The 18,283-nt window shown below is 48.0% G+C and overlaps 1 protein-coding gene across 1 annotated transcript in view; it reads left to right on the top strand.

Moving 5' to 3' along the window:
- PLCH1 (phospholipase C eta 1) overlaps positions 1 to 18,283 on the top strand; it is a 61,835-nt gene that overhangs the window by 31,326 nt on the left and 12,226 nt on the right. Inside the window, exons 5-16 of the mRNA XM_027894868.1 lie at positions 74 to 203; positions 2,155 to 2,325; positions 6,084 to 6,177; positions 7,401 to 7,604; positions 8,754 to 8,874; positions 9,756 to 9,927; positions 10,902 to 11,009; positions 11,604 to 11,765; positions 14,221 to 14,292; positions 16,746 to 16,843; positions 17,495 to 17,592; positions 18,051 to 18,230. Coding sequence (XP_027750669.1) covers positions 74 to 203; positions 2,155 to 2,325; positions 6,084 to 6,177; positions 7,401 to 7,604; positions 8,754 to 8,874; positions 9,756 to 9,927; positions 10,902 to 11,009; positions 11,604 to 11,765; positions 14,221 to 14,292; positions 16,746 to 16,843; positions 17,495 to 17,592; positions 18,051 to 18,230 — 1,610 coding nt within the window. The remainder of the gene's footprint in view (positions 1 to 73; positions 204 to 2,154; positions 2,326 to 6,083; positions 6,178 to 7,400; positions 7,605 to 8,753; positions 8,875 to 9,755; positions 9,928 to 10,901; positions 11,010 to 11,603; positions 11,766 to 14,220; positions 14,293 to 16,745; positions 16,844 to 17,494; positions 17,593 to 18,050; positions 18,231 to 18,283) is intronic.

The raw sequence follows: 18,283 nt of genomic DNA on the forward strand, positions 1-18,283 counted from the left end.
GCCCTGCCCAGTGCTCTGGCTCCCTTCTCCATGAGGAGATGGCCCTTTGGAGCTGTCCTTGACGCGGCTGCAGCTGGGTCAAGCAGACCTTTGAGGAGGCCGACAAGAACGGGGACGGGCTGCTGAACATCGAGGAGATCCACCAGCTCATGCACAAGCTCAACGTCAACCTGCCCCGCAGGAAGGTCCGCCAGATGTTCCAGGTGGGTGGCTGTGGGAGGGTTGTGCCACCCTTGGTCTGTTCCTGGGCAGATCCAGAGCAGGGGCTGCAGGCTGGGACTTAAAACTCTGTCCTTTCCAGCACCTCCCAGGCTTTTGCCAAGTCTCACCTTCCTGTAGACAGAGGTGCATCAGAACATTGTTTAAGTGACATGAACCATGTAAAAGACAATCCATCAATATTAGTCTTTCAGCTGCACTCTTGTTTCTGTCTCCGTGGACTGAACTGTTCTGTGCTGGCATTGATGGACGATGGAGTTACTCTGTTGCTATTGAAATCTTTTTTCATTTCCTTTATGGAAAATTATTTAATATAAACTGGTTTTATGAAAGTAATTAGGGTTTTTTTAACAACTTCCTCATACTTAGCCAGAATCAATTTTTGACTTCTGTTGTCTGGAAACAGTTCCCATTTTCACCAGCCCTTGTGTTTACTGTAGGAAAGGAAAGACAAGCCAAGGACATAAAGGAGAGCAAAAGGAAGTTTTGCTGTTTTCCAAACCAGTACCAGCCAAAAGCTGATTTACTGTAAAACATGAAGAATTTTCCCTGGCCAAAAATCCTTTGTTTGTCTGACATAAAATCCACATTAGAGATGTGTCTTTGGAGCACTGAGTTACTCCCCAAAGAGTTGAAGTGTGGAAACTGGTGGGGTTGTGTTGTGGAGATGAATTCAGGTGGTACTTGTTTTCACAAATTATAAATGTCATTTAAGATATGTAGTCGATAAAAATTATTAAAAACCCCATTCAGCACCAGATACCTGGGAATTATTTCCTTCTCAGCTGACTTGCTGTGATGGGAGTTGGTGTTTTGGCCGGCAGTGGCACTAAGGAGGTGCAGTGAAAGGCAGCAGGGGCAGAGTTGTGAGGCCAAGTCCTGAGAGGGGAAAAAAAAGTAGTTCTGTCTGCACTTCCAGACTGTGCAGGGATGAAGTCGGGCACTGCTCCTGAGAAGTGGTGGCAGGATGAGGATGCTGTGCAGCTGAAGATCTTGTATTTGTGTCGCTGTGGGGACAAACCAAGGGGGTCAGAGCCAAGCAAGTGTTGGAAGGGTTCCGACCCGAGTGGGTACCTGACTGGGGAATGGCAAGGGGGGTAGAGTACAGAGAAACACCCCCCAGTATACAGCTCTGAACGAAGGACATGGTTCAGAGCAACAGCAGCACATTTCAGATTTCAGTTTGCCTCCGTTATCTGCCACAGCCCAAAACTTACCCAGGTTGTAGCTTCCTTGAAGTTCTTTTTTCATGGAGACCTACTTAGTGCTTGCCTAGAATATATTCTTTGTTTTGAAAATCCAAAGCAATCCTCTTAGGCAGATGTTCACAGGAAAAAGCTTGTATTAGTGTGTGTTAAGTACTGTTTTCTTCCTACCTCTGAGGAGAGACAAAAAAAAAAGACTGAAGATGTTCGGTGTATATTTTGGTGTGGAGTCTTGTTGCTGCTGCAGACTTGTCCTCTCTGCAGAGTGTGAGGGGCTGAAGTGTTGCAGATTAAATTGAAGTGTGTTTAAAACTGTGATATTGTCCTGAATGTTTTAAAATGTCAGACAGTTGTTAGGGAAGCCACGGGGTGACATTATTATGCTCCTTGCTATGTTTTAATCCAGGATAACTGCAGGGCATACAGGAGGGCAGCAGATCAGAGTAAAGCCCAGGGTGAGCCTCTTTACAGAGAAAATGAATTCAAAACTAAAGAGGGAAATTAGAGTTTCATAGGGAATCTGTGGCTTTAGTGTAACAACTGTTTTCACCAAAAATCCAATAGAGGATGATTTAATTTTGCACTTGTTTTACTGTTAGGACTGAGTCCGAACAGATCCTTGCGGACTAGAATTTATTACATTTCTGTTGGTGTACACAAGTCCTGTTCTGTTTCATTCCCCAAAGTCACTTGTGTTCACCACGCTGACCTGAGTGTCTGTACCCCTTAGGAAGCAGACACGGATGAGAACCAAGGAACCCTGAACTTTGAAGAGTTTTCGGTGTTTTACAAGATGATGTCCTTACGTCGGGACCTCTACTTGCTGCTCTTAAGCTACAGTGACAAGAAGGATCATCTCACTGCTGAGGAACTGGCTCAGTTCCTGAAGGTGGAACAAAAGGTATGGGAATACTTTACATCCATTTGTTGTATGTACATATAAGTACATTCAGGTATAGGGAAAGAGTATTATGGAAAAGTTTAGCTTGAGGCAGAGCACAAAGCACAGATGGAACAGAAAAAAAAAATAATCTGAAGTCTTTATTGTTTTTTAAAATCCTTGTAGAAAGAGTTTGAACTTCTTTGGACAATTTTTGCAGTGCCCTGGATAGTGGCATGGAGGGCACTCAGGGACCCGGAGCAGGAAGAAGATGTGAGAGAGGCAGAGGAGCTGGCTTTGGGGTGCACAAGGACATGATGAAGCTCCTGGTGCAGCAGCAAGGCCAGGGTGACACTCTGCAGTCAGGTGTGGCACTCTGCATCCTCTGTCTGCCCCTCCTCAGTAACACAGGTGGGCAGGGCTGCCTGATGGAACTCAGCATTGCTTCAAGCCCCAGCTGAGCTCCTGGAGGAAGCTCCTGGCTGTGTAGTTCAGCAGCTCCTGGCTGTGTAGTTCAGCAGCTCCTGGCTGTGTAGTTCAGCAGCTCCTGGCTCTGTAGTTCAGCAGCTCCTTGCACTGCCTCTGCCTCTCCCACTCCCCAGCACCAACAGCACGAGGGAGACCCAGCCTTTGATGTCCCCAGTGCCAACCCCATCCTCGTCTGGGGCAGCACTGCTTCCACAAGCTGAAAATGCTTCCAATCATAATGGAGCTCCCCACTGCCTTCAACCAAACGGCATTTTGGTTTTGCTCCTGTCTGCCTGCTTGGAAATCTGCAGACAGTCTGTCCTGCTCCATCTGCCACTCGTTTGGCAAGACTTTTAAATGTTCTGCAGCCTGAGGATAGAACAAAAGCGGGTTGGGTGCTTTGTTAGCTTGCTAAACTGGCTTCTTTTTTTAGGAGAACTCCCTGTTGCCTTCACCCCAGGGCTTGTGAAACAGATTATTTCCACTTAGGTGCAGTTAAATTCAGCTCCTTGCTACTGAGACTGCAATTATATGGCTTCAAATGTCAGAGGGGCAGAGAGCAGACTGGTTTCCTGGGGTGACCTCTGCTCCTGCAGTTCCCTCAGGGGCTGTGAGGGAGGAACATCCCTGGATGTCCAGTCACATCTGTGTGCCTGAGCGTTGTCCCTTTGGGAGTGCCCTTCATTAATTAGCCAGTGCCCTCGTCAGAGCTGGTGCTCCCCACAAGCTGGTGTCCTGCTCCAGGACACGTGGCTCCCACAGCAGCATCTCCAGGCTCTGCTCATGACGCAGCCTGTCTCCTCGCTGTTTTTGAGGAGGGGGGCTGAGCTGAGACAGGCTTTACAAAGACCCTCTTCCCTGACAAAGGGCAGCTTTGCAGTTTCTTGCCCCCCTGAATCTGCCCCATGAGGGAATGACCCCGTTGTGCCCCGGTCCTGGGTGCCCTGAGTGGAGCTGCCCTGTGTCTGCTTCCTTGCTTGTCTGTCCTTCCCCCCTTTCTGCTGCAGCCAGACCACAGCAAGTGCTTTCATTTCAGTCACAGCAGGGACCCCTCTGACTGGTGCTGACAGCTTTATGGCAGTAAAAGGCTGTTTGAGTGTTGCAAACCTGCCGTGTTTGGCTCTGGTTGTGTGAGGGGGAGGCTCCCTGGGCCCTCTCCCACCTGCTGCCCTGCCACGGATGAGCTGCTTTGCAGTCCAGTTTTCATCTGGCCTGAGACGAAGGACAGCCCTCTGAGCTGTGGCCCAGCAGCCCTGGCTGGGCTCCAGGGCAGGGCTGCAGGTTGGGAAATGTCCCTGGTGTGCTCGAGTGACAGGGACCATGTGAAAATGTCAGTCCCACAGCAGCACCCTGCTACCAAAGCACTTTCCTCTGGGGTTTTATGCAGCTCAGAGGAGGCTGGTGGCAAAAATTAATGCCCCTGCTCCTTTTAATTGAACTGCAGAGGAAGTGATTTTAAAACAATCAGAACATGCACGTGTAATTATGCAAAACTCAGTTGTTCACCATGAACACTCAGCTGTGCCTTTGAGTTGAGCCTGCTTGAGACAGTAAGTTTAGTCCTGCACTGCTTGTACTGTGTCACAGGAACAACCAGGGACTAGGGAATAGTGAAAATGGGACAACAAGTGGTAGGAAGTGGAGATTAAGAACAATTAATGTTTTGGAACTACTCTACCTGCTCTCTTGGAAGAAGTTTTAAAGGAGTATAATGGGACAGTTCCCTGTGGCAGGGAATGTTTTCTGTGTTTGGCTGGGAGCTGAAAGGCTGGCAGGATTGAGCAGCAGAGGGATAGTATCACATTCTCAATGTTGGTGGCTGGGCTTTGGAAGAGGAGAGCCTGTGGAGCTGGCTCCAATAGCAGACAGGGAAGACAATACCAGTCATTTCCTCCTCTTTCCATACTTGTACAGTGAGGGTGAGGGAGGATGCTGAGCCCTGCTTTCCCTCTGCAAGAGAAATAACAGAGGGAAGGGTGAAGGGGAGAAAGGCTGGAAAAGATCTCCAAGTTTTTCAGCCTGAGTCAGCACGTGGGTGGAACTGCTTCACTTGTCCTCTCTCACTGTCCTTCTGATGGTGACCTGTCTGGTTTGTCCCCTCCTCTGGTGATTTTTCATACTTAGGCTGCAGCCTTTGGGGTGTTATGAGATACGATCAGTCCCACATTTCTGAGGAGGAACTCAGCACCTGGCAGGATCAGGCCCATGGAGAAGACCAGTCAAGCTACTCCCAGATTTCCTGACAGCTGAATGCTGGGAATACTGAGCTCCAGGAAATAGTGGAAAGCACAGATTCATCCAAGGCTATGGAGCAGAGTAAATGGAATGGGTTTGGCTGTCTGAAAGAGAAGCCCATTAATAAGAGAACAGTTCACAGAGGGACTCTTTCTGGATTTAAACAGTAAATAGTGGGTAATTTTCATGGTGACTAACCCCAGTGCTGCCCTTGCCTGGAGCAGTGATGTTAACAGAGGGCACTGCCTGTTCCCGTGCTTCCAGCCTGCTCCACGAGTCAGGGATCCCAGCTGCTTTGGCAGAGGAGGCAGAGCACAGGCAGTGAGCAGAGTGGTGGTACAAACACCCTGCCAAAGGTTGGAGTGCCAGTGTTGTCTTCCTGGGATTTGGCAGTGGAGGAACTGAAATACACCCCCTGAAGGGGGATGAGAAGGGATGAGATGAGTGATGGAAGATGCTTCTTCCCTTGAATTTTAAAGGAAATATGAGTGTCACCTTATAAGTGCCCCACAAGTCAGATAGGACTTCAGCTGTGGGCTGGTTGAAGCTGTTGACAAAACTTGTGTTTGTTTCAGAAGAACTGCTGATTTTCATTTCAGAATTTAATTATTTCTCTCCTAGCCTGTGTATTATAGTGAACTCTCTTGGAAGTAATGAAATCACAGGAGTGGAAAAACGCATGAAAATGTAATCAAACCCTGCCAAATCTTTTTGCATGTCTAAGAAGATTATATTAAAGAATAAAACTTCATAGTTCTCATTTCAGCAGTATTGCCAGTACAACTATTAAGGGTGCTAAACAGCTAATTTTCATCTTTAAAGTAAAATGGCACAGGTTTTACTTTTACTTCCATTCCTATTTTTCTCCTCTAAGTTCAGAGGCAAGAGGCTTGTGCAGCACTGACAAAAATAAAAACTTCAAATTCCTTTCTAGTAGTGCTATTGATTGGCCTACTCACTGAACTCAGTTTGATCATAAGGTTCTTCGACTGGACCTAGAAGTCTAAACCCAGAATTTCACATGCTGGTGACGTGGTATTAAAAATAAATGCACCAACACTGTTGTTTTTGTGCAGATGAATAATGTGACACCAGAATATTGTTTGGACATCATACAGAAGTTTGAAGTGTCAGAAGAAAACAAGAAGCAAAATGTTCTTGGGATTGAAGGTAAAAGTTTTGATTTCTGAATGAGTTTGCCTTGGTACACTGTGGTGCACTACAAGTGCTTTAGTGGTGTGCTGGTGCAGCTCCTCCTGTTTGGCTGGCACAGAACATCCCATCAATCAGTCGGGAGCGGGGGTGGGCTTTGGGAGCCATGAGGGAGGTGTGAGCAGGGGAGCTGAAGCAGCAGCCATCCATCACAGCCATCCTACAGGAGTGGGGGGTGCCTGAGGCTGGGTGGGTTTATTGCTCACTGTGTGTGTAAAGCACAAGCCATCCCGTGTAGTTTATCTGCAGCTGCTCCAGTGAGAGCCAAGTGTTCATTCTGCCCTGTCTCTGTAATCTGTGCTCCTGCACAATCCACTGATTTATGCTGATTATGTGAAATAAAAATTGGAAAATTGCACTTCCATTGGGTTTTAACGCCTTACGTTGTTTGTGAAAGCAATTGTACAGGGTATTATTCAGAATCCAGCTTGGTATCAAATCAAACTTGGAGTTGAGATGGAGTAGGTTAAATGCCACGGTGTGTTCCTTTGCCCAGAAGGGAACTTGAATGGAGCAGCATAATGTGCGTGGTGATTTGGGGTGGAGAGAAGTAGGAATCTTCCTCCCATGGTATTTAAATCCTGAGTATGGCCCCCCTTCAGCAAGCTCCTGCTGTGACCCAGGGCACTGCACTTAAACTGATATAAGGAAAGTAAAATGAACAAGCTGTGACACTTAGAAAATATTTCTGCAAGCCTTCCTGTTCCTCTTAACCTTGCTGCTGCTGCTGCTTTTATCTCTGAGTTGCTTTCGGGGTTGACATTGTTTGCACAGTCCTTTGGAAATGTTTTACATTTCTCATTCTTAAAGGAGATGTTCTTAAAACTTCTTCTGTTCAGTGCTGCTCTGCTTTACAAGTATAAACCAGGCACCCTCTTCTCAGATAAATTAGTCTGAGGATGGCTGGATTAGTGAACTGGCTGTGGTGACCCCACAGTTCTCCTTCGGGTGGCTGCTGCCCTGTCTCCACTCCATCCTCACTCAGGGCAGGGCAGGGCTTGTTCACAGCATAAGAGAAAAAGAAACTCAGGGAGGAAAAGAAGCATTTGCTTCCAAGCTGGGACATCAGATTGGCTCCCCTCTCTGCCCTGGTCCCGTATCCAGGGTCAGATCCTTGGCTGTGGGGGCAGCGTGTTCTGGTCGTGCCCTCTCGTGTGGCACCTGCCGTTCTCTGCTTCCAGGCTTCACCAACTTCATGCGCAGCCCCGCCTGCGACGTGTTCAACCCCCTGCACTGCCAGGTGCACCAGGACATGGAGCAGCCCCTCTGCAACTACTTCATCGCCTCGTCCCACAACACCTACCTGAGCGGGGACCAGCTGCTGTCCCAGTCGCGCGTGGACATGTACGCGCGGGTGCTGCAGGGCGGCTGCCGCTGCGTCGAGGGTGGGTGACGGAGATTTCTGTAGGGGGCTGGCTGGGGCTGGGGGTGGGACAGGAGTTTCTCTGATGGATCTGGCTGGGTCTGGGGGCTGATGGGGTTACCTGGCTGGTTCTGAAGGGTGGGACGGGTATTTCAGTGAAGCACAAAGCCAGTGGCAAACTCAGAGCATCAGTGCTTGGCTGTCTGATTCCCTTCAGCAGCAAACTCTTGTGTTTGAGCAGCCTAAACTGAGTTTTTTATTGGGAAGGACCATCTCAGACAAATATTGTAAACACCGTAGAATCATAGGCTGGTTTGGATTGGAAGGGACCTCAAAGATCATCCAGTTCCAACCCCCTGCCATGGGGGAATGTGGAGATCACATTGGATTCCTAAGTTCTGCATGATTTAAATAATAATAAAACATTAGTACTTTTCCAGATTCTGGATGGAATAGAGTCTTTTAACAAATTTAAGCTCAATATTAATTTTTTTCTTAGTATTGCAAAACTCATCTCTGGAAAAATATATTTAAAAATCCATTAGAAAATGTGAACCTGGAAAATTGGGTGCTCCCTTCTGCAGGACAGTTCACTAGAACACACAGCAGTGTGTTATTTTGCTTGACCTTAAAGCTATTGTAGCTGCCTCACAGCCTAGGGAACAACTGCCTCTAGAGGTGACAGCAGTAACGAGCTGGGTGTAAATGCAGGGTACAGTAATTCAGTAGGAAAAGCACCCTGTGCTGGTCCATTCTACTTGTGGTGGATTTGATGCTGCTCTTCATATAATCAGTGATAAAGTTGGAAGGTAAATTAAGAGTGGGAACAGATAAATTGTTCTTAAATAGCTTGCCTTCAGAAGCAGGAGCTGCTTTCCCAGGGTAGCTGTGAACATTATTTGACCTATTACACCTTTGTAATTTTATATATGAGCAAAAGAGCCACCTCAATTTAGTATAAGAGGAAAACAGTTCTGGGTTGCAAGAATCTCACTTGATTTAGGAAAGGACTGTCTTGTTAGTCTTGGCTGCACTGGCAGGTCAGAAGAGATGGAAGGAGCCTTGTTGACCCTGCACGGTTGAGCAGTGCGAGTTCTGCTGGCAGCAGGAGCAGCAGGAACCTACAGGATCGTGGGCATCTCTCACTGTGTGGCTCTCTTTGTGTTGCTAGTGGATTGCTGGGATGGTCCTGACGGGGAGCCAGTGGTGCACCATGGCTACACTCTGACTTCCAAAATCCTGTTCCGGGACGTGGCCGAAACCATCAACAAATACGCCTTTGTCAAGAACGAGTAAGTGCAGAGCCAGGCTGGAGCTGCAGCTGTGCCTGTGCTCATCCCTTGCTGAGGTCAGCAGTCAGCACCAGGCAGGGCATGTGTTCCTCTGAACACAGGAAGGCTGGTTCTGCTCCCCTGTCTTGCCCGTGTCGTGTTCACTGTTCAGCTGCACAAGCTCTTCCCATCGATGGAGGGAGAAACTTCTGCCCAAATTAGACCTTCTGTGCACTGTAAACTCAGTAAGACTGTGAACAGTCTGGCACTTGAATATCTTTCAGCTGAACTTCCCACTCAGGTCCACAGGGAAATTGTCCTTCAAAATCAATACTGTGATGTTCTGTACCTACAGAAAGTACTTTATTTCAGCAGGAAAATTGAAAAGCTGTCACATGCGTAGTGTGAGGAAACACTGAGATGTGGGATAGTGTTCTGAGCTGGTTCATTTGCCATGGTGCTGCGAAACAGCTTATTATGGACTTCAAGCACATATATACAGCAGTCTGAAATCATGAGTGGGGGTAGAGAACTCTGAGTAGTTTAGAGAGAACAAAGGGAAAATGCCTCCTCTTCTGTATTAAAACCAGAGAAAGGAGATACGTGACCCAAAGATGGGGGTATGGGGAAAAAACCAACCAACCAACCGTGCCCCAAAGTTTAACGTTACTGATGATAAACAGGAGGGGGTAATTTGGAAACTGAAGGAGGTGGTTCTTCATTTGGTGTGGAGTTGGCATTTGGGGTTCCTTGCCAAGGTTTGAGGGGCTGCCCAGAGTTTAGAAAACAAAGGGGCAAATCTGTGGGAGGAATAGGCTGGTGCATCCATAGCTGGTGTGGTGAGTGTGCAGATGTTCTGTCTCCACACACAGCTCTGACAGTGCCTGGGGGTTTGTTTCCAGGTTTCCAGTGATCCTGTCCATTGAGAACCACTGCAGTATTCAGCAGCAAAAGAAGATTGCTCAGTACTTGAAGGAGATATTTGGTGACAAACTGGACTTGTCATCTGTGAGCACTGGAGATCCCAGGCAGCTTCCCAGCCCTCAGAGTCTGAAAGGGAAAATCCTGGTGAAGGTAACTTGCTGCTGGCAGCGTGTTCAGAATGCAGCAAAAGTCAGAGTGTGATATTTATTGGAGATTTTGGTTTTGCAGAACCAGTTCATGTGCCTTTAGTACCTGAACAGTATCCTGCAGTCCTCCCTTGGACAGACTGTTCTGGGGTTTAATATAAAAGTGCAAATGCCTTGCCATTCCCCTCACCCTGCTCTGAGCAGTAGTTCGTGAAATAAGTCTGTTTTCAGGGTTCCTCAGCCATGTTTGTGGCAGAAGAGCCCTTTGGAAGGAGATGGAGCAGCCCTGGAGCACTGGAGTTGGTGCTATGGGCAAGATCAGTCCTTTGAGCCTCTCACTATAAATGGATTTGCTCTCAGAGGAATTTCAAAGACCAAGATGGGAAGAATAGGAAAGAAGCTCAAGGCAGACTTTTGAGAGGATGATTAATAGACTTGTGGCTTATTAGATTGTCTAATTTGCTTTGGCACATGGGAGCAATTACTCTTCTGGGAGCTCTCAAGACACTGTTTTTCCCCTCTATCCTCAGTATCAGTCTGGCCACAGGGATTCACAATTCCAGTTTGAGGTCAGTTTGACCATGTTTGAGGGTGTAGTACTGAGCTGACCCCAAGCTGGAAATCCTTTGAGTGCTGGGCTGTGGTTCTGAATGGCACTGACTGGGTTTTCTGGGTAGGTCTGGTTAATGAGCTATGCAAGCACAGAGGAAACTACACATGGAATTAAGTAGGTAATTTCTAATTTCTGGTGTACTGGTTTGGAAAGAGCTTGAAAAGGTCTTCCTGCAACAAACTCTTCCAGAAATACTCAAAATATCATCTGTGATAATCTGGGTCCTTGAAGCAGTTTGCATGAGACTCTGAGAATGATTTCTAGACGCTGGTCTCAATGTACATAAGGCATAGCTGAGGAATGGGCAGTTTGGTCTTTGCACTGAGCACAGTGCATTCAGTGTGCGTGGGTTTGCCTCGTTTCAGGGGAAGAAGTTGCCCTGCAGCCTGGGAGCAGATGCTGAGGAAGGAGAAGTTTCAGAAGAGGACAGTGCTGATGAAATTGAGGACGACTGCAAGTTAAAGGCCTGCTATGTATGTGCACACAGTCGGTGCCCAGCTCTGCATTTCCTTCATGCACTGTCCCTGTCCTGTTTACAGTCCTCAGCAGATCAGAGTGTGTGATTTCTAAGGGTTTGATTCCTCAGTCAGGTGCATGCTGTTCTGTGGGATCCATATTTAAGTGCCTTATGTAAGAGACCGGTTTGAATCTGTATAGTTCTTATGAGTGTTGTTAACAGGAATTCCTTCCTTACCTTATTGTTTGAAGCAGAAACCTAAGGATTAGGTTGCCTGATATTTTGAAGGAAGTGTGTAAGTGCATTAGCTGAGAATTCCTGCTCTTGTGACAGCTGTGAAACAAAGAGTGCCCCGGGGCCAGGCCCAGGGTGAGCTGGGTGGGGGACTGTGCTTTGGGGGGCAGTGTGAGCTGTGTCAGGAGGGCTGGAGAGGAAAGGAAAAGGGAAATGGCACTAAAAGCCACCAGCAGAAAAGGCAGGATTATGCAGGAAGCCTTTTCTTGCACAGAGAGAGGAAGTGCTGGGAGCAGCATGTGAGCTCCCTCGGGCTGTCCCACAGCGAGGGGAGGAATCATCCACTTTAACCAGGTTCCTTGGATGTGCCTTTCAGAGTAATGGTGCAACTGAGCACCAGGTGGAATCTTTTATAAGGACAAAACTGGAATCCCTGTTAAAAGAATCCCAAATCAGGGACAAGGAAGATCCCGACAGCTTCACTGTGAGGGCCCTGCTGAGGGCAACGCACCAGAGTTTCAACGTTAACCTGAAGCAGGTACGTGGGGGTTCCCTTCACCTGCTCTGCTCCACACCAGGCTGTACAATGGGTTGCACACTATTGCAGATGAGAAAGCTGGGAACTTTTTCTGAGGGCTGGTATTATCCAAAATGAAAACTTGAAACTATTTCAGGAAAATAGCTAAGGAGAGAATTTGTATGATTCAATGTGGAAAGTATGTTGGTTCAATATGTTCTAATCTGGTTTATCCCTTGGAAAACTTGGAAGACACCAACTCAGTAAGTCCTGACGTTGCAGGTGTGTGTCAGGCAGTTTGGTTTGTGTCTGGGTTATTGGGGAAAGATCCTTTTTCTGTCACCTTAGTCCTGTCGCGACAGGCCGCAATGACTGCAGGCACTGCTGCCTGTAGCACTGGTGGCTGTTTTCTGCAGCACTGAACCACAGGACTGTGCTTTTCCTGCCCTGAGTAATGTGCTGGTTTTTCTCTAATTGATTTTTCAGAGTGCTCTAGATAAGAACGGTACATTTCTTTGCACTTTTGACACCCAACTGTTCTTGTAAAACAAACAGCAAAATGCATCAGAATTTTGAGTATATCAAGAGTTACTACCTTGAGTCTGTGGTGACCACACTTTCACCTTACCCATCACTGGATGCAAAGCCCAGTGACGTTAATGCAGAGTTTTCTGGGGAGCTGTGCCTGCTCTGACCAGCGGAGCTGTAAAGGTCGAGTACACATAACTCTGCTTTTTCTGCATCTTCCCACTCTGGGGCCTTAAGTATCTCCTGCCAATCTCTCTCCAAAGCTGGACCTGTGGGACTTCCCTGAAGTCAAGACTTCCCAGGCTTGACTACAGAAAACACCCCCGGCTTGTGCTGCTGGAGGCAGCTGGGGGAGGTTGTGCTGTGGGAAGGAGCTGCGAGAGGCAAAGGACGAAGCATCTGACCTGGCAGGAGGGTTGTTTTCAGACTGGCTCTGCAGTGTGACACCAGTCAGTCTGCTGGTTCCTTCTGGCCTTGAGAGGTCAGAAAAGTGGCATTTCGGAGAGCAGACTCCTCACATTAGTGAATGTGATCGGTTATGAGCCATTTCAGTATTATTTTGTGTTAAAATAATTACATTTGAAATGCTCTGTTATCTGGGAACTGCTTGGCCCCTAGAGAGCATTTGAGGGAGTTCTGGTGAAGGAATGCAAATTTCCATCAGGTGTTGGATATGATACCTGAGACTGCCCATTAATGTCACTGATGTGACCAGAATATTAAAATACTCCAGTAATGGGAGTGCATTATTCAAGCATCTGTCAGGTAAGATTAAATGATAGAATTTTTTCATTGACTTATTTTAATTTATGAAGGGATATTTGTAACAGTCCTGTGATGATTGATTTGTGACTGTTGTTTCCAAGCAATACAGTGCTGAATAATTAGGAATAACGCACTAAAACAATTGGAGGATCCATTTATGGCAGTGTTGACCTAGATCAGAGAAATCTAAATGGTTACATGTCCTGCTGTTTTGGGAATTGTGTAACTCCTTAGCTGGCTTTTGTCCTGGGGGTGTGCAGCTCACTTCTAGCAGTTACTGTGGAACTGATGAACCAGAAGGAGATCCCTTGGGATGTTTTCCTGCTCTTTTACTGGTCATTTTCCTTTACTTCATTATTGATCTGCCTTTCATTTCCCTGAAGATTTGCTATTAAAAAAATAAAATTCTGCCAAAGTTTCTGTCTACGTCTTACAGAGAATTCCAGCCTGAGCTGGAACAAGTTTTGACCGGAGCCACAGGGGTTATTGATTCTCCTGGACCCGAATGAACCCTGGAGTGCCCAGATTGCTCTGCTAGTCAGGAGTGAATCCAGCTCAGCACTGAACAGGGCATAGCTGGAGTTCACAGGACTTGTGAAATGCTGGGGGAATATTCTTCAGCTTTGTTTTGCTCTTCAGAAGAGGAAGGGCTGTGTTTTCTGACAGAAAAAGCGAGATGCTGCCAGGAGTTATCCAGCTGATGTCTGAGGGCATGGCTGGGAATGTGAAACTCAGACTCCAGGCTGCCTGTGAAAAGTCCATTTTTATCTTTTGGAGATTATTCCCCCCCTCCTTTCCTTTGTGGCTGTTTTCAACAGAACTCAAACATTGTGGTTTGTTGTTGCTCACCTGGTTTTGCTGGACTGCTTTTTCTACCTGGGTTGTTGTCTGAAGTGTTAACATGAATATTTTTCTCTTCAATTAGAGGAGTCTAAGCTATCAAGTATGTAAAGAAATCAGAAAAGTCCTGTAATGAGATTTTGGGTTTCAATTTGTGTTCACAGATCAGACTTTAACTCACTTTTATTCTCTCACGTGCAATCACTGCACTCCTGATAGTGCACGAGGCTGATGTAGAACTTGTATCATATTGAAATGATGCCTTTTAGAGACTGGAGCAGACTCCTTAAAGAGGTTTCTGAAGGTATCTAGTTACACTTTTTATTGCCCTTTCTCTGCACAGAACCTGGACTCAAAAGAGGGTGGAAAAAAGTCTCACGGTCGATCATTGATGGGCAACTTTGGTAAACACAAGGTGAGTAAAGTGAGAGGCTCTGTGTGCTGTGCTGGGTCTGGAGCATTCCAGAGGCCCTGGGAATGTTTCACTGTCTGGGGGCAGTGAGGAAAACCTGTGTGATTACACTTGGAGTCTTCACTGCTGTTCCAATATTAACTGCCAGCAGGAGGGAGAACCTTTAAAAGGAACAAAAAGAATCTCGTGTGACTAGATCACCTTTAGTAGTGAGGTGGAGTTGCTGATTTTGTGATTGAGCTTGCAGCAGCAGAAGAGCAACACAGACAAATGTCTTGGCATATTCTTGTTTTGCACACAGCTGACAATGCCTGGCTCACTCAGGGCCCGGTTTGAGCTGTCCCACCCTGGCAGTGCCACCCAGGACGTGCTGGGACTGTGCCTGCTCCAAGGGCTGCTGTGACAGGGGCTGCTGGCTCTGGGCTCCTGCTCTGCACAAGCACTTCTGTGCTGCTCTCCTGGTTTTGCTTATTCTGTTTGTGTGTGTGGAGCTGCCAGGTCACACTCCCTGCTCCGCTGCCCTTCGCTGGGGCCAGAGCTGATGGAGTCCAGATGAGTGGGAGGTCTCATTTTACAGCTGGGCAGAGCAGCCACCAAAAGAGACAGTGCTCCCGTGTGTCCTCCCATTCCCATCTCCTGACAAATGTTCTCCTGTCATCCACCTCCCCTATTCCCACGTTCCCAGGGTGCCTCAGGGCTTGGATTTATATCCCCAGTGTGAGCCGATCCAGCTGAAAGCTTCCTGCCCCCTGGAGTCAATCAGCAGATATAAAGTCAGTAAATGAGCAGAGGGGCATGTGGCAGGTCTGCAGCCCAGTCCTTGAGCCACCAGAGCCTCCTCTGCCCCCAGGCTTGCCAGGTGCTGGTATTCCTGGTCCATGCCATCCATGGTGAGAGCTGCACCAAGCAGGGAACATGGTCTGGGACTGAGAATCTGAGCAGTGGTTTAGGAAAAACAGCAATTAAGAAATGTTTCATAGAACTTAGTCAGCCACCAGTCCATCTGCCCTGAAGCCAGCTAGGAGCCATCAAAAAACCCCTGAGCAGGCAGGGTCAGGGCTCATATTTCCCCTGCAGTTCCAAGCTGCCATCAGTGTAAGGTGCTCAGGTGCCCTGCAGCACCTTTGGCTCAGTGCACGGTGCTCTGGGGGTGTGCAGAGCTGGAGGTACCTGTTGTGCCTGAGAGTGGATCTGTCACACCCTGTGCTCCCTGCTGGCCAGACCAACGTGTGGAATGAGATGTCACAGGCCAGAGTCAGCCACTGAAATCTGCTGGTTATGCTGAGGGCTGGAAAGCCTGTCAATAATTTAATTACTTCAGCTAGTTATCCTAATGGATACAGCAGGTTGGAAAGGCCATTGATTTCATCTCTGCTGAAAAAAATAAGGATAGATATAGATTTTTTTTTAAAACAGTGATTGTATTGTAGACTGAGGCAACAAGGACCTCCAATGCCTTTCCAGCTGAAGGGGAAGGCAGGTTCCTATCGATATTTTTGCAGATACAGAATTATCCACCCAGCAGTATTGACGTGTGACGTTTTCAGGCAGCTCTTGTGCCAAGTGTATCCATGGATAAACTCTTTAAATTGCCAGTGGAGGGACAAAGGCACTAAAGCTGGACATTTGTGAAAGTTAACTGCAGGGAACATCCTCAGTGCAGGCCTTCAAATTCAAAAACTGAACCATGCTAATGATTTCCAATATAATCAACTTTATGTCAGCACTAAACACAGCAAACTAAATGATGTTCAATATTGGGGTATCACAACAGGAGGAAAGAAATCTGTGCTCAGTGAGCCATATGAGTAAAAGGATAAGGAGATCTCAGTTATATTGTTAATTACCTCATGATGAAAAGGGAATTAAATTACTCTCACAAGAAGCTGTGGTTACTGTTACAAAAACTAAAACGTTGTTGAAATTGGAAGCTATTAAATCATAGGTGCTTATGAAAAAATGGTGATTTTTAGGTTTTAATCCTTTTATCAAAGCTGTTTTCTTTACTGCACAATTGTAATAATATAGAATAACTTCGGGGTTTGTATGTGGCTCAAAAGGGAGCAGAAAGATGATGTTTGGAAGTTCTGCCCAGTCCTTTGGGGTTCCAGCAGGACCAGTGCCCAGGGTGCTGTGCTGGTGCCAGGGGGGCAGGGGAGGGAGCTGTAGGGCACACAGTGGGCTGGGAAGGACTGAGCATTGGCACAGAGAATTTCCTTAGGCCTGGCTCTGCTCACCAGCAGCTAAACCTGCTCCATGGCTGTGGGAGAGAGATCAGGACACGGGTGATTTGTGCTGCCTTTCCTTCATGGAAACCTTGAGGAACCTCCAGGGCTTCAGCTGTCACAGCCCCTGGGTCAGTCGGGGTCCTGACACCTCCCTCAGGTCAACCCCAGCAGGGTGGGTTTCTGGAGCCACCCTGGCCTGACCCAGCCCTGCTTGACTCTTCCCCACAGAAAGCTGCCAGGGCAGCAGCCAAACAACACCCCAGTGCATCGGATGAGGACGAGAGCCAGCAGAACCCCCCGGGGAGGGACCCAGGGCATCCCCACAGGTGAGCTGGCAATCCCCACAGGTGTGCAGCTCTGCTGAAGCCACGGGCTCGTTCCCTGCCATCTGCAGTTCCATGGCATTGCCTCAGGGAAGTCTGTGCCCGAGGGCACATGTATGGCACGTGTGTCCCGTATGACACAGCTGGGGGTGTTTTGCTGGACCTGGTGTTTTGATCACATTGGCTGTCACAGGTTGCAAACAGCAATTACCCTTAAACTGGAGAGAAGTGTGACAGCAACACTGTGCTGGTGGAAAGGTGCCAGTCCCCGTTTTGCCTGCTGTAAACAGTGCTCAGAGCAAACCGTGCGGGTTCAGTAAGGTGCATCCCCTCCTGGGCAATTTCACCGCTTGGGAGAGCGTAAAGAGAAAGCAATCAGAACAGTGCCATGGAGAATGTGTTTGCTGTCACAGAAATGCTCCTTGGTTTTGTCTGGGAGAGCTGTGGTGCAGCTATTTCATTATGTTTTAAATGAAACGTTGTCTGTGCAGTGAGACTGGGGAGGTGCAGGGGAGCCCTGTCTGTGGAGGTTTGCTGCACACAGCTCCCTGCTCACACTTGGTTGTTTCCTTACTGATGAAAAGAACAGAAAGGGGGATTGAATTATGCCTTAAATACTGAAATCTGCTGTTGCTCTGTGTGTGCTCCCCTCAGACTGGCCCGCCGGAGGAAGACGGTGAAGCTGTGCCGGGCTCTGTCTGACCTCGTGGTTTACACCAACTCTGTGGCTGCCCAGGACATCGTGGATGATGGTACAGGGGCTGGCACAGGCCTTTGTCACCTGGGAGAGGGAATGGGCTGAGTGCTGCTGTTAGTGGGTCACAGGGACTGGAGCAGAACCAGAGCCCAGCTGGGCCCTCCCTCCCCAGCAGTGAATCCTTTGGTCATGCTGCCAGCAGTAGATTTCTCTGTAGATTCTCCAGGGTGGTCCTGTCTGGGGTTCTACAGGAGAAAAGGCCCCAACAATCAGCTGGAGCTCTTGCTTGGTTTGGCTTTCAAGTGTGGGTAGGACATAAGACCCTCCTGGAGGGGGAAGCTGGTGCCCTTCAGTTACACGAGGTGCACGAATTGTGTAAGACAGGACAATCTGTGTGTGTAATTTTGGAGTAAAGCTCATGTTCCCCTGCACTAATGCCAGTGTGGTGAGGTCTGAGCTCAGGCCCCACGTGGCACTGCTGTGTCACCTGCTCATTGTCTGACCGTGACACAGGCTCGACGGGGAACGTGCTGTCCTTCAGTGAGACCAGAGCCCACCAGGCCGTGCAGCAGAAGGCTGAGCAGTTCATGCTCTACAACCAGAAGCAGCTGACCAGGGTCTACCCCTCAGCATACCGGATCGACTCCAGCAACTTCAACCCCGTCCCCTACTGGAACGTCGGGTGCCAGCTGGGTACGTGTGCCAGGAAAACCTCGCTTCCCTTGTGTATGCTGAGGAATGTTACC

This window comes from Empidonax traillii, unplaced genomic scaffold (assembly GCF_003031625.1).
Source record: "Empidonax traillii isolate 1590-97213 ecotype Southwest subspecies unplaced genomic scaffold, ASM303162v1 scaffold444:size1099390, whole genome shotgun sequence".
Taxonomy (NCBI): domain Eukaryota; kingdom Metazoa; phylum Chordata; class Aves; order Passeriformes; family Tyrannidae; genus Empidonax; species Empidonax traillii.